Source organism: Aptenodytes patagonicus, chromosome 3 (assembly GCF_965638725.1).
Source record: "Aptenodytes patagonicus chromosome 3, bAptPat1.pri.cur, whole genome shotgun sequence".
NCBI classification, from domain to species: domain Eukaryota; kingdom Metazoa; phylum Chordata; class Aves; order Sphenisciformes; family Spheniscidae; genus Aptenodytes; species Aptenodytes patagonicus.
Window position 1 is genome coordinate 71,205,430 of NC_134951.1, and position 16,141 is coordinate 71,221,570.

Here is a 16,141-nt window from a genome sequence, read left to right on the forward strand (position 1 = left end):
CTCTCCCTTAATATTTGTTCTTATGATCACTGCTAACAAGCTGATTTTTAGTCAAATCTATGCAAAGTGCAAAGACTGATTTCCCCATTTGCCTTCCCCCTCCACCAGCCCCCAAGCAAAGCGTTACATTATATGTTAACTTAGCACAAAAGGTACTATATTCAGATTCAGTATGACCACAGAGCAACTGTGCAAAGCCCAACTCACTCCCCTGGCCTATACTTAGCAGTGGAATCTTGGCTGTTTTCCATGGGGGATACATGATACACATCTCCGTTATCTCATGCATGACAATGAGCCTTCTGCAGCCCTGTGGAGGAATGGTATCCAGGTCATCCAGGTAGCTGCTTCTCTAACTGCATCATATCATCTAGCACAACTGCTGCCAGCTGGCTAGTAGCTCCCAAAATAGGAAAGAACATGAAAAGGGGTTACTCTACAGTCTTAATGTGGTTTGTGTTTTTGGATTTGCCACTAGACGTGCTGGCTGGGTGGCTCAGGGGAAGTGCCTTCATTTACCTTTACCTCTCATCTTTATAATCACTACCAATGTACAATTTTTAGAGCTACACATGTGAAAAGAAGCAGTATAGCTATACCAGAGAGGTAGGTATTTAAATATTCTGCCACCAGTTTTACCTAACTAATCTTTAGAATATTTTTGCAGAGCACTTACAACTATCCCCATTTCACTAAGATGAAAGACTTAAGTGACTTCATTAAGGACACAATGTCATGTTAGAATGATGGCTAGCCCAGACGTAGTGCCAAACTGTATGTTTCAATGTTTTTAGCCTCACACCAATGAATTAAGAACCCTTCTCTGTTGCATCTCATCCTAGCACAACCCCCTGCAAGAGAGGGGGTTGCTCAGAGAAGCTTCCTTACGAGGCCTGCCTCACAGCTTGAGTAATGTGGCTCTAAAATACGCTCTCCCAATAAAGTTTCCTAAACATTGCCGGCATCTGAGTGCAGGAGCTAGTTACCATGGCAACACACTGGTGCACCTCTCTTTGCACTTCTGTGCTCAGAAGAGTTCATCCTGCAGTTGGGCTACAGGAGGAGCGAGCAGGCCCACCTTCTTCCTCTTTATCACATCCTCACTGAGACAGGTTGTACCAAGATGAGTCAGTGACTTCTAAACACTGAATCATATTTTCACTCACAGTCATGGACCCAGAGAAGCCAATTCTAAGGTAAAGCAAATTTGTGTAGCTCCACTGACAGCCCCAGCATTATCCTGACTCACACTAAATGACGATCAGGTCCTGAATCTATGCAAAAAAGAATCAGGACTAGCTCACTTCAAAATTTGACATGAATCATCACCTTAGTGATGCAATGAGTTGAAATGAAACATCTAATGATGACGATCACAGACAAAGCTTCATATGAACTACAATTTGGCCACTCAAACAGCTTGCTACAGAGGATCAGTTTTCTTTACAATCTTCTGGAACATCCTGTTTCCATAACTAACTGAAAAATCAACAGCTCAGGTATCTCTTTGGCCAGTTCTTTTAGAAGTCCCAGCTGCAAATTCTCTAGACCCACTGATTAGAAGATAATAATTCTAATCCTAATACCTGCAGTTTAACATCTTCCTGAACTACAGTTTAAATGGAAAGCATTTCATCACAGTTAAAGACCATGAATATATAACCTGCCTTCTTTATGCCAAATACAGAAGAAAAAAACTGACCAAACATTTCTGCCTTTCTGCATTAACAGATGCTCGTATTTCCACTTACTAGTCATTCAACATCATAAGAGTTAACAGATGTTTGTTACTACTATCACTCACATTTTCTGTTCACTGGTTTTCACCCATTACCTCTTCTAACTGTTTTCTGCTCTATTAAGCTGTCCGTTTGGAGAACTGAACAACAACAAAAAAAATTCAAACCATTTGGGGATCATTCCTGTGATCTAAACAGGATGCCCACATCCTGATGTGATGGGCTGGGGACGTCCTCTGTCAGGATGAGGTCTAATACAGAACTCCTCAATGATGACAGGGCATTTTAAAGAAACTGACATTTTTATGCATGTTGCCATGTAGCTTTTAGAAATTCAGATGTTTTTGAACTGGAAGCATGGCCTCTCCAACATAGTCATTCACAAGAAAGTTCTCCACATTAGCACATTTTTTTTTTTCTTTTCATTTACAGGGCTCATCATTCTGTTCTCTGGAGCAATTCTGTGGTCTTTCACAATCCTCTCAGCTCATTTTCATGACCCAGATGAATCCAAAATTATTTTCTTCAAAGCTGCCAGTGAGTTGGAAAAAGACCTAGTATTTTTTAATGAGTGGGAGAGTAACACCCTTTTCTGCCAGTCATTCCTTCCTAAACAGACTGTAACCATTTCATTAAGCATTACAACTGTGCAAATCTTCCCTGAATTTCAGCAATACCCACTATCCTTCATTCACCACTCCAATGAAAACGACCCCTGATCTTGACATTGCCTTCTACTATGTATGCCCCTTGACATTACAACAATACTGGCAACAGCCTTCCTACCAGCAGACATCTTAAGTGAGCAGGTTGAAAGACTGAGACTAAGACAACTTTCCAGTTCAGGAATGCACATAATCCTAACACCCATATACACTGTAAGAAACCACATTTGATAAATCTTAAATAAGCACTGATAATACATCCAGGTTAAAATTACACTCATAAATAAAAGATTCCAACTTCACTGCTTATGCAATTCCAGCATTTATGCGTGGTTAAATACAGAATTTATTTTCTCATATTCATCCAAGCTTTGATCATTTTTTGTTCACAATGTCATGTTTTCTACAAGCACATATCTGTGCCACTTTTTTGTCGTTCTAGTTTTGACTTTATTACCCTGTCCTCTAGCAGATCCATTTCTCTTATTCTAAGGCACTACACAGAAGACGAACAGTTCTTTAAGAAAACAAACTATTCCTTCTTAAAAAGCACTTTATTTCCAGAATTTTCCTGTCCTCTGTTTTCCTTAACTCATGGACAAGAAATACATCCAAGATCACACGAGTTTTCCTCTAGCAGTTCATGAACAACATTTTGGACAACACTTTGTCATTAGGGTTGATACATACTGCTAAATCTTTCGTCTTTGGGCATCATAAAACTATTGTGTAATCTTATCTTTTGTCTTAGATCCAAAATGACAGCAAGTTGTTGCCTACTTGCCCCAGGGAGAATGTTCATTCCTATCAAATCCTCAAAACACTCGAGGACTACTTCATTAATCTCAAAGGGACTGGCCCATAGAACAATCCAATCCAGTTAGCTGGATGGATTTTCAGACACGTTTCCTGCAGTTTCCCATCAGACAACATAATAGCAACTGGATATTTAACCCATGTGAAGGACCTCTTTGCCTTGAAAATAGATTGCCTGTCCTCTGACCTCTGGTGTTAGAAATCGCCCTGTTTTTCTTTCGACTTCTGCTGTCTTAGACTCTTTTTGTAGTCTCCTTCTCCGACTCCAGGATCAAGGGTGATAGTGCTGACAGTTCAAGAGGGTATTTCTCAATCTTTCTCTTCTGTTGCATAGGGCCAGACCTTGCCCCTGTGATCCAAAGACCTTTCCTGGTAACACAAGCTTCATGCACAGGTACTGCTAGCAAGCTGCTGAGCAAGAAGCAAATTGGTACCGCTTCTGAGCAAGAAGCAAACATCTACGTCAACCAGCTGGTTTTCTAATCCCAGCATGCTGCTCCCATTCATCGCTTGGAATAATTTATTCCCTAATCTCCATCACTCAGCTTCATTAGAAGGAAATAATTATCCAGTCACAACTTCAAATGCAAAATTCATTACAGACTCAAGGGGCACAGAGACACAGTCCATGATGAAATGGATACTCACATGGCTTGTTCTGGGATTCCCAGCTCTGCCACACAACCCACAAAGAGCATGGATAACAGATGGCCTAAACATACCTCTCTGTGAGTCCCTTTAACTCAGACCACAGGATCCAAGGATATACTTGCCAAAATAATCCTCTTTGCCCCTCCTGGGGCCATACTAAATCTTGATCCAGAAAATAAATTAACCACATGATTGCATCCATTCCTCTCCTGGAGAGCTATCCAACATTGTCTAGGAGTTATTGTGAAATAGGGATCATTTTTTTTTAATCCATGCCTGACAATTTTTTCTTAAACTGGAAGAAAGGGAAGGTTAATCCAAATTCATGGCATTTCCTTTTAATGCCTTGTCAAGGTTTCCATTTTCTTTATTGAACAGTTCCATGAAGGGGAAAACAACTGAAACCATTAATTTATCTTTGGTAAATTAGAGTTGTTCCCCGTAAGTCACATACTAAGATATGAAGAGTTTAGCACGACTCTTTGATGGGTAACTGGGGGAGGAGCTGAAATGTAAACAGTGACAGGCACACAAACTAAATGAAGAAAGCACCCTTGTTTCTCAACGCTATCAGCAGAAAACAATTAGAAGAATGTGATACAGTCTCAACTTTAGGGGATTAGTAGGGGAGGAAGAAAGGGTGAAGGGAAACATTTAAGCTATCACTGGCAAACAGAGTGTGATTTTAAAACTACTTGAGGATTAACTGAACACTGCAAGTAGAAAGGGCTGCCATCCCATTTCAAAATACTGGCAGCAAATCTGGAAGTACACATTAGAGAGATTTCAAAAAAGCCCTCTTTTTCCATCATGTTTTGTTTTTCCTTAAGTGTTTCCTACCATTTTTTCTTTCTTCTTTTTTCTTTGTAAAGATGCAAGCCAAATGATCAAATATCTGAAAGATCTACTAGTAGCTTTTTTTTTTGGGGGGGAAAAGCAGAAGTGAAGTGAGATATTTAACTTTTTCCCCCTTCTTCTCAAAAAATGTGAGTCACAGCAGTTAAGTGAGCCCACAAAAAATGACTCATTGCAGAGCTAAAATGCCACAAGGCTAACTCAGTGGGAGACAAAAGCATACCATCTATGCATAAAAGAGCTGCCTGGAGATAAGACTAATTGTTTCTCCCTCTTCTAAAAACAGAAAAATGTTAGAAGTAATTCCTATAAAGGGGGGAAAAGTCCTGGCTTTTCAGAATCCTAGGGTGCTATTTATCCATGAAAGCACACAGCCAGCATGCCATTATACTGTACAGGCTGCAGCAAATGGAAACAAAATGTTATTCAGCCAAGATATTACCTCATAGGCGATTAGTCAGTAGTCTACTATGAAAGTAGGAGAGAGTTTATTCTAGGACTCTTCCTTCCTAATGGTAAGTGGATGCCAGCTTGAACTGGACCTCAGGCATCCCAGTGGTTAGCCCAACTGCACTTTCTTAGGACACACAGTTTGGTAAAACTAGTGTTTATCACCATTAGCAACAGCAACCTTCTTTTCTCCTTTAAAAACAAAAACCAAACAAAACCACAAAATCCTTTAAAACTGCAAACCCTTGTTATAATTTTCAACCTACTCAAGCCTTTCACCCTATAACCATTTCACTCTCGTGCTTTTGCTTACCCAACTGCAAAACACTCAAAAGCCTTCAGTCCTCCCACTTCACGGCAGCCCCTGGCTGAATGGGAACAAAGCACAGCAGTTCCTGTGAAGAGCCTGACCCAGCCCCAGCTAAGGGAAGCATTAGCAACTGAGTACTGTTTTGCCACTCACCAGGAGCCAATCCCCAGGTTTTCTGCTGGGATGCAAAGGCCATCTTATTTTTCATGCTAATCATTTGCAACATAATGTACTCCAGGAATATAATTAAATAGAATGAGTTACTTCTGACCCAACTAGTGAGCAGGATAGCAGAAGTATTTCCCATAATTAGACAACTGCTAAGTGCAGTGCTGCAAATGTGAGACTGATCTGAAAGATGACAACCCTTTCTAACATTTTCTTTCCTCTGCATTTCAGCAAGAGAACATTCTTCAAATCCTGAGTAACGTACTTTGCACTAATGCTCATGAGAAGGCACTCAACTAAAATAGCAGACTGTACCAAGTTATTATTTAAAATTACATATGTCCCTTCTTCTGTTCCCAAGTTCCAGGGGAAAATTCCACTTTTTGGTGAGCAGACCTATCTGCATCTCCCAATGCACTGACAGACTTTCTAGAAAGATGTATACGCTGCAGGACTTGACTTGCAGTTGCTTTGGAGCAGAGGCACAAAAGAGAATTATTAGCAGAGAATTCAGAGGCTGACATTAAAGACCCAAGCACTGCAGGGGAAGAGTTTGGCATCCAACAAGCAGAATTTGTGGAAGCCTGAACATTAAGTGGAAAGCTGCCAGGCCAGCCTTCTGAAAATGCAGGCAAACCAGGAAAAGGAGGGACATGAGCAAGAAGCCACCCACATCCCCAATAAGAACTCTGACCACTGGGCAGAAAGTCACACGTGTAACATTGTGCACGCTTTGAGCATGTCTCAGGGATCAAACCTCACCAGCAGACTGGGGAATACCAGTCAGCAACTCCTCCAGGCCTTCTGCTGAGCAACGTAGCACTGTCAAGTCTAAGGTAGCTCTACGTGTGTCCTTAGGCAGAACTAGGTGAAGAGGTTAAAGCTGTACCATCAAGGCAACATCTTAGAGGAAATTTTGAAAGTGCCCAAACATTGCTGGATTTTGGACAAACAGGTGCCTGAAGGCACGCCTATGCTCAAGCAGTGGGATAACAGAAAGGTCAGCACTGAGTGTGAGCCGCTACACTCATGCAATGCCATGAGGAAATACTGAAGTATTATATCCAGCTATAACTCCTCTGGAACGAGTAATGACACAGCTAGCTTAAGTTTCTCTATGCTACACCCACTGTGTCATGTAGAGATGTCTCACCAGTCTCCCCTCATGAGCATCACCTAAGCAATCTACTTTCATTGTTTGTGCACATACATATAAAGACACATACATACACATATAAAAACAATCTACACTACATACACAGTTTCATAGATCTGCCCAGAAGACACTGAAAACAACCAAATTTTAGGAGCAGATCCTTGTCCTTTGTTGATTACTACTACCAGCCATTTATCTATTCTGCTTATAGAGACATCCATTTCTGTATGATGGTTCTGACTGCTAGTAATTACTACTTCTATTCAAAAAGGAAAAGGTGACTATACTTGAATAAGAAAGCACTCATTTCAACTGGCACAGATTTCAGATTCTTCAGGGTCCACTGCTTTTTGTTCACTTTCAAGGTAGTAAGCTAAACCATGTGTAATAAAAACAACTGACTTTGTGTTATTTTGTTTGGCAGTGTCAATCAAGGGAGCCTGCTGAATGCATTTCACCCATATATTTTATCTCAGCATCAGCTGGAAATAAGGTTTTTACCATGTACGTATAAAAACTGTGTCATACCACCTCTCACTGGAGAGAATCCCCCACAAAGCAAAGGGGAGTATAAAGCAAAGTCTCTTCCAAAATGAGTTGCACTGGAATTTGCCTGACTCTGAGAAGATGGTGTTTTTTCTCCATTTCCTTTACTAGCCAAAGATGATTTGACTCCCAGTGAACACAGCTCCTTTGCTGGGCAGCTTCCTCTTAACTAGGATGATATATTTGAGCGCTAAGAGTTCTTCTTCACCATAGCACAGAATACACTACCTACCATCTACGTTGTCCTCGCTGGTCTGCAAAAGTCCTGTGAGGCAGGAAGTTAATAATCACCTTCATTTTATAGCTGAAAAACTTACTGTACAAAGAGGTGATGGCTTCAATCCAATAAGGCAGACAGGAGTAACTTGAAACATGAATGTTTATGATCATAAGATTTTGTATGATTCTAAGTGACTTCCTTAGAGCCAAAAGCAAATCTTAGCTCTAGTCTCACTCCCAGCATCCCTAACCAAATTCTTTTACATCAGTGTAGACGTAGTTATGCCATTGTAGTGCAAGGGACTTTCAATGGCTAGCCCAACAAACCTGGTGGTATGGACTAACAGAGATACTTAAAATGAATGAAAGAGAAATGAAGTGTAGACACCATTACTTTATAGAAAATTTTTCAAACTAGTTCTTCTCCAACATTCTATAGCATGAGAAACAATGAATTTTAGAAAAAATGTACTTTAAAATGTATGCAGAATGTATAAAAGTGTGACATTTATTCTGGAACAGATTTGAAAACATTCTTTTGTTTAATACATGGGCCTCATGACTGATAATTCTAAGCAAGTTTCATGCAATTGAGAAACATCGTTACACATGTTGATTTCACATGAATTAACACACAGAGCTCTCTGAGTGGTTTAAAAACCCATGTCTATATTTCACTACAATATCAAATGGCCAGACTTTCACATTCAGGGAAAAAAAAAAATCAAAAGTATTAGTGAAAATTGCGTGCATGGAAAAGTCAGAAACACAGAAAAAGAGCAGATCGCAAAGAAATGCTTAATGAGCAAGAACGAATAGATCTGTCGTGCAATATTATTTTAAATATTCTTGGAAAAAACACTTTCTGAACTCCTTTAATTCTTGTTGGAAACTCTGCCCCAATTAAACTTGAGTGGACTGAATTATTCAAAGCTATTGGATACATCCACTTACCTGCTCTGTCTCAACAAAGTTAGACACATGTCCATCATCATTGACTCCTCGAATGTGAAACCGGGCACCAGCTCGCTCACAGCTGATGCGAGAGATGAGGCAGGCTTTTGCCTTCTTGTGGGAAGCATAAACAGTGCGAATGTCCACTACACCACAGATCACTTTCAGCAACCAGTCAGAGCAGTTCACCTGGTAGTGTTTGAAGGGCACATGCAATAGTTGGTTCCTAAAAGGTTCAACAACATACAGATACATTACTGACTAAAATAAGACAGACAGGCACGGGTGCCACCCCACAACAACCACTAATTTAAGCAATTAATGTTTTCTGACCCCTTTTCTGTTGTACCTTTACTTTATCCAAAATCAGGAAATATCAGGAACAAATCTTTGTGAACTACTAAGTGAACAGGACATGGCAAATTTTAATAGCACAGCTACCACCAAGGTGCTGTCCTTATATCTTGTACCTCTGTCTTATAAATTCAGATGCAAATGTCACCTCTTTTAGCTCCAGAAATACATTTATATTTAGTAATCTTTTTCATAAATTACAGTGCTGTCAAGGTAATTACTTTTTGAACAGTGCTGTCCGGACCTTAGCATACACTACAGGATGAAGAGCCATTTTAAAACCCACCAGGATCTTCAGAAAAATTTTTCCAAGCAGAAACTGGACCCATAAGTCAATGGAGATATTGCAAGAAGTGCTACTAAAATTAAGAGGAATGTCTGTTTTAACCTTCAATTTATTTTAAGATCAACAACCCAAGAAACCTATCATGCCTGGTTAACAGTGATGTTACTCTCTTCTATTATGATGGTTTTCCTCATTTCATTTTTCAAAATGTACCTTTAGTCACAGATAAGGGCCAAGAAAATCCCTTTTATGATCATTTATTGCTCAACAGCAGATCTGTACAAGAGTTATTACATCTAGCGAAAACCTCTGAAGAATTGTTCTTCCAGAGTACAGCATTCCTCTGAAAAAGGTGCAAGTCATTCTTACATTTTTAAACTAAATATGTAACTGAAAAAGCAGCTCTAAAACAATTTTTGGTATCTCTTCCACCTCATTCTCCTAGCTCTACTCACAGAGGAAGTCCTCACTCAGACAAATTCCAGTAGAATTTTGTTGTTGTTGCAGTTCATTTAACAGGCAGTTTGTGTTGCTTATAACTAAGGTCATCTGACACTTTTCATCATGTAACTATTTATCCCATTGTTTACTTTTCTCAAGAATCTATTGTTTGGTCTGAAATTTCCCATATCACATAATTGCCTCAAGATAAATTTTCTTTGGAACATCTTTTTGCCCTAAATGTGATGTTGTCACCATTCATCCCTGTTCTACAACATACAGGAGAATGGAACCTCTTCAAGGGCTACTTCTAGATTAGCCAGAAGGAAAGATTAGCCAGCAAAGAAGGAAAGTTCAAATACTTATCTTCCAAGAAGAAAAGTTTCAAAAGACAGTACAGGTAAAAAGAGTTGCTTTAAAGGTTGTTTCTTCATTAAGGGATACTGCCACCTTAGGAGTTTCATCACTGGAACACAGCTTGTTTGTGCCATGTGTCTAATTTGACATGCTTGGAGAGCTTTTTGAGAGGGATGCATAATTAGCACAGTTGAAAGCAAGTTTTCCACATCTCTCTTCTGAGTTAAACTTAAAACACTAGATCTTACCAGTCAAAAATCACATCATAGCTAGAAAGATTACTTAGCCTGAATGAACTGCTCTCTCATGTTTATTTATCATCCATTATGAACTTTTTTGCTTATTTAATATTCACCTACTTTGGGCAACAAGACGTATCACACATTCTAGCAGCACGCCCACATTTAACTCTGCCAGTTATTTTCCACCTACATCATATAACCCTCATTTATTTCCAATGCATCTATGTTTCCTCTGTGTGACTATCTTTTTGTTTAAAAAGAAAAAAAAATGAGGGTATAGGAATTCAAGCATTCTGCCGGAACTTGTAAAGCAAACAAACTGAATTACATCAACAGTGAACCCACCTAGGGAAGACAAAACTCAGCATCTGTGTGTTTTCCTTTCCACTCAACCAATACTTACCACAAGAAATACTTCTTATTTGTTTTATAAGCACAAGAAAGTAAGAAGTACAGAGCAGAGTATTACAGGAGTTTCCTCTGTGCAACATACATTTACAGAGCCACAAACATATTAATATTGATGTTTTCAACATAAAAACTAGGGGATATTATTGAAACATTAAAGTACAGACTTTAAACACATACACTTTTAAGAAACAGAAGATACTTCAGCACAGATGATGGGATTTATGAACAGTTCAAGTGCAGGTTTCTATTAGATAACTTTTAAAGCAAATTATTAAAAAGAACTGGAGGGGAAACTATTCATGACATGTAGAGACATGTTTCTGTAGTGTGAGCAATACGTCTTGTGTTTCCTTCTTAAAAAACACAAAATGTCCAGTTATTAGAATTGCACTTCACTATCAGATTAAGTTTAATTAAACAGAAGTTACTTGTTTGACCCAGGTTTACCATGATTTCACTAAGGCCACGTGCCCTGTAAAATGTCATGACAATGAAATGAAGGAGGCGCACCTGAAATGCATATGTTTATTTCCCTCCGAGAATGTTTAACCAATAAGATACAGGTGGGGATGACAGAAGACTTTGGTATAACATGCAGTACTGACCAGAAGAACGAGTTACCAGATTCATAGTGGTTATCACCCTGCTTCTGAGCCCGCACAGTCAGGTCAAAGTTTGAGCCTGCATTAGGCCAGGAGAAATAGAACATCCCAGAGTTCAGTATTTTCTTCAAGGCATTAACACGCTCCTCTTCCTTGGTTTCTTCCTGGAGAGGACAGAAATCTGTTGCAGTAATTTTGTAAACTTCAGCATCCAGGATTTTTCCCACTGACGTACAGCCTGTCACCAGGACCACAAAATGCAGCCGAGTGTTACCTAGAAGGTGACAGATAGTTACAAAAGGGTTACAGGTGGACACAGGCTATGCCATTTCACATCAGTCCTGTCATATGCAATGCTGACAGGGCTCCAGCAGAGGCCAGTATCTTTGCTTCAGAAGAAAACAAATGCAAACAACAAGCACAGGCCTATGTTCATTTACATTTCTGAATTCCTTTTGACTGCAGGTGAGTGAGTGCAATTGCATAATATTCCACAATACTTATACATTCCCATCCTTTGCTGCATTAGAATGTGTTTTTGCCACTTACTTTATGAAATGCAATGAGCTTGGTGTTAGGACACTACTCAAAAATCAAATTTCACCACCCTAGAGAACATACAGTTTTCATTGGATTTGATTGAAGGGCGAGGTAAAAGACTGGTCATTTATGAGATAAAGTGTATTCCTCACTATGGATTTTTCAACTGACTTCTGAATTTTAAAGATAGGAAGCATTCAGATTTCCTACTGGCTTCGGATGAAGCTGGGTGTATTCAGCCATTCAGAAAGTTTCAGTATTACCAATTTCGAGATTTTGCTTTTTATGTCACAGAAGAGTGTACACGATTAGATGACAACCTCAGTTATCACTAAAAAGAATTCCAGCTCTCATGGCTGTGAAGCAAAGTGTGAAATCATGAAGCAGCTGAATTTCAGGGCCCCAAAACGAAAAGATAAATTTTGAAGCTTGAGAACACCACTGTAATCAGGTCTCTTGTACACAGCAGGATTTCAACCTTTGCTCATTCTCTCTGAAATGATAAAGTAATTAAGAAACAGTAGAACAATTGTCCTGAAAACACTGGTTTTGCTAGGAAGAAACTGTTTGATTCACTTCAGTTGGCCTCTAATGGAGACAATGTCATCCTATTCACTCCAGTTAGTAAGAAAAAGTGGAAATGAGCCAAGATTTATTGCTCTAGCATAGCAGAAACAACAGCTGACCTGCCAAGAGCAAGCTAATTAGCTAAGGGCACAGTGACAATCTGGGACAGTATGGTTTCAGACAGCAAAAGGGAACACTTTGTAGGACCACTCTTCAACCCTCCACGGTGGCCCACTGTCCAAAAATGCAGACCACCTCTCACGCAACAAGAAGTTTTTTTTCCTGAAACACCAGTAGGGGAGTCCTTGCTTCCAGATTGCAGGTTGGCTACAGAAACTTGAGTTAGGGGTGGTTTGCAGCAGAGCCAGAATATTTGCGTAGGCACATGGGACTGGAATGGCAGGACAAGGTGGGAGATTAGATCTTATTCATTCTGTTCTGCTGACTCCAGTTTTGCATAAAGGCCAGTGTAGGCAGTATTTACTAAAAAGCTCTGTTCATCACATTTCTTTCTGTAACGAGGGTATGCTGTGTTCTCCTTCTTGAGTGTTTTTAAGAAGTATGTCTTCTGTACTTTTTCTAGATGACACTGTAGTGGAGGGTTAGAAATACACAAAACCTGAGTTTATTCCTCCTTTGCACATGAGTGTGCATAATTCTAAAGGATTAAGAGTAGGAGATACATCAGTTATCACCATGGTAGTTCATACCTGAGTAAATATTGTCTTGCAGCCTCCCCAAGGGGTTAGGAGGAGTTAGTCATCTGTCAGGATAGCTAATAGCTTCTGTGACTTTGCTGAAACCATGCAAAACTAATCAGCTCAAAGTAAACTTCACTCAGGAGAATTTGGAAGCAATGTATAGAAACACTATTAATATGCCTTACTATCAGTCAGCTTCAGGGACAGAAAAGCAGTAGTGACAGACTCGGAGAGCTGTCTGGCTGGGATGCTGAGACAAAGAATACAAGCACTTTCATTGGCTTCAGTGACCTTAAACTTTCCTAGAGGACTCAGAAGAGATCAAATGAGAAAGTCAACATCAAAATAGCCAAAAAGAACGAAAATTCAATAACAGTGGGCTTTTTATCTGTGGTTCTTTCCTTTGAGGAGCTTGTAACCAGTGGAAAATAACTGGATCTAAACAAAGCAATTCTTTAGTTTAAGAAGGCAACAAGTAGGAATAAAGCATGACAGAAAAGCCAATCAAAACTACACAGTTTTGCCTTACCTAGAAACTTGCTATCCCTTAGCAGAGACTCTAGACTCTTTTTACTACCTCCTCCACTCAACCACTCACCCCCAAAATGGGAGACACATCTACACATGCAGAGGTCCAGCATCTCTACTCCCCCAAATCACTAGCTAATGAGCTCAAAAATAGTAATCACAGTTAAGAAGCTACTGCATTGTCCCTGAAGCATGAGGAGATTGATGGCTTTCTGAAGCTCTAATACTCTTTCCTGCCACTGTGCTGTAACCCCACATGAAAGAGTTGGGGTTGTTCAGCCTGGAGAAGAGATGGCTCTGGGGAGACCTTATTGCAGCCTTTCAATATATAAAGGGGGCTTATAAGAAAGATAAAGAGAGACTTTTTATGAGGGCCTGTAGTGGCAGGACAAGGGGCAATGGTTTTAAACTGAAAGAGGGTAGGTTTAGATTGGATATGAGGAAGAAATTTTTTACGGGAGTGGTGAGACACTGGAACAGCTTGCCCAGAGAAGCTGTGGATGCCCCATCCCTGGAAGTGTTCAAGGTCAGGCTGGACAGGGCTTTGAGCAACCTGATCTAGTGAAAGATGTCCCTGTCCATGGCAGGGGGCTTGGACTAGACGATCTTTAAAGGTCCCTTCCGACCCAAACCATTCTATGATTCTATATAAACATAATGTCTCTTTACAGTACTCCAGATTATGGAGCAGCCTTCATCCTTCATGCACTTTTCATGATGCCTTTGAACAGAGGCAGGCTGGCAAAGGACTTCACACCTACAGGCCAGAAAATTGAAAAAAAAGGAAGTAAAGAGATAGATCTAAGCTACTTATTAAGTAGCTTAATAAGCATATATAATAAGATAAAGCTAGCCTGCTTTGCTGCTTTGTCCTCCTAGACTGCTTTGTGAGTTGAGGTGGTCTTCAGATCAACTCTAACCTCTTTGATTTGCTTAAATCACTCAGGATATGCTACAAAACAGCCAGAATGCAGAAACCCTACAACACCACAGCCCCAGCTTAACACAAATCTCTCTGACTCTGTGCCTTGGAAAAGTCCCAAGCCCCATCCCCTGAGATCACCTTCATCCCAGGTGGTATTTGGACAGTGTTCCTGGGAATCAGCTCTAGGCTATTCACTGCACTGTCTGGGGCGGGGAAGATCCCTGCCCGATGTGCATGCTGCTCTTGGCACAGGGAGCAAGCTAATCACAATATCCTATTGACAGCACTCAAGCCTGCGCCCTGCCCCATTTTTATTCACAGCACAGATGTAGCCACAGGGTCCTGAGCAGAGGTTGGGCTCCCATCAGCCTTTAACCCTTTTAGGGCCTCACACAACAAAATTAATGCTACCAAAACACTACTCTGCTATTCATCTATTAATCATGTCTCCATTAAGGTCTAAGAAATTGCCTACCACTAAGCTATACAGCTATACACAGTGAAACAAAGCTTTCCCCATCTTCCCTTCTTTGCCAGTGACATTAGTTTATGTCTGGGAATCTCTTCTTTCAATCCCAAACCTTTTTTCTCACACTGTTTCCCCTCAACCCAGGCTGCCAATGTTTGTAAATATATTGATAACTACATTGGACAAGTCTGTGATGGAAATGATAACTGCACTATCTCTACTCATGCATTCACTTGGACATTTTGTCAGATTGAAAATGCTTTTCCAAAGAATAAAACAAAAGCATTACATAGCCAAATAGTACCTAATATGGCAGAAACCTCATATTACCAGCCACAGGAAAAATGTTTCTGCTTATTTGCCAGTCACTGAAAGTCTGATTATTATTATGGATATATTAAAGCAAAAAATCAGTCCATTTACTTCTAAATTTAAACTTTAAAAAGTCAATGTGGTTTTTTTTCTGGTATGTAAATGTCAACAAGCCATAATCTTTCCTGTTGAAAATAGATACTTAACATGGAAACAACTATATCAACCACAACCCAACCTAAATGCACTTAAATTTAAGGGTAGAAATTGCTTCAATTGCTTCAATCAGGATAGATGCTGCTACTGGACCAAGTAATTTTTATAAAAAGCAAAATTTAAATCAACTTTCTCCATTTCTAAAAAATGCAGATACTAAGTTATTTGGTAATTGTTCATTCATTGCAAGGAAAATAACATTTTTAGCTGACAAGAATTTACTGAAAAATTCTTTCAGTTCCCAAACAATTCATTTCTATTATCCAGTAAATCTCACATAAGAATGCAAGAAGTTGCATTCCTTGGTTACTACATCCACCCCCCCAAAAAAAAGAAAGAAAAAAAAACCCCCACAAACCAAACAAACAAAACAAAACAACAACAAAAAAACCCCACCACAAAAAAAAACCAAAAAATCCTGCTATCAACACAACATGGAATTTCCTATGGTAGGTGGATTTGTGAGGCCATGGCACAAGAAAGAGAAGATTTTTTTAATTAAATTGGTTTTGCTGAGCAAACTGTGAAAATATCACAACTTTAATGAAATACATCAAATTGAAACACCCAGACATTCCTTAAAGCTAGAAGGTATTTCCCCTTAAAACAGTCGAGACTATTCCATTAATCCCTGCAGCCTTAACTTTTCAAAACTGTAGCT

The 16,141-nt window shown here is 39.6% G+C and overlaps 1 protein-coding gene across 2 annotated transcripts in view; it reads right to left on the reverse strand.

The window, feature by feature from the left end:
- The window catches only part of SYNJ2 (synaptojanin 2), a 69,276-nt gene that overhangs the window by 38,559 nt on the left and 14,576 nt on the right, over positions 1–16,141 (reverse strand). The window contains exons 3-4 of one of the 2 annotated variants that reach the window (XM_076333779.1): positions 11,226–11,496; positions 8,530–8,755 (exon numbers count right to left, since the gene is read on the reverse strand). In XM_076333779.1, the coding sequence (XP_076189894.1) occupies positions 8,530–8,755; positions 11,226–11,496 (497 nt within the window). The remainder of the gene's footprint in view (positions 1–8,529; positions 8,756–11,225; positions 11,497–16,141) is intronic. The other variant, XM_076333780.1, reaches the window with a different exon arrangement.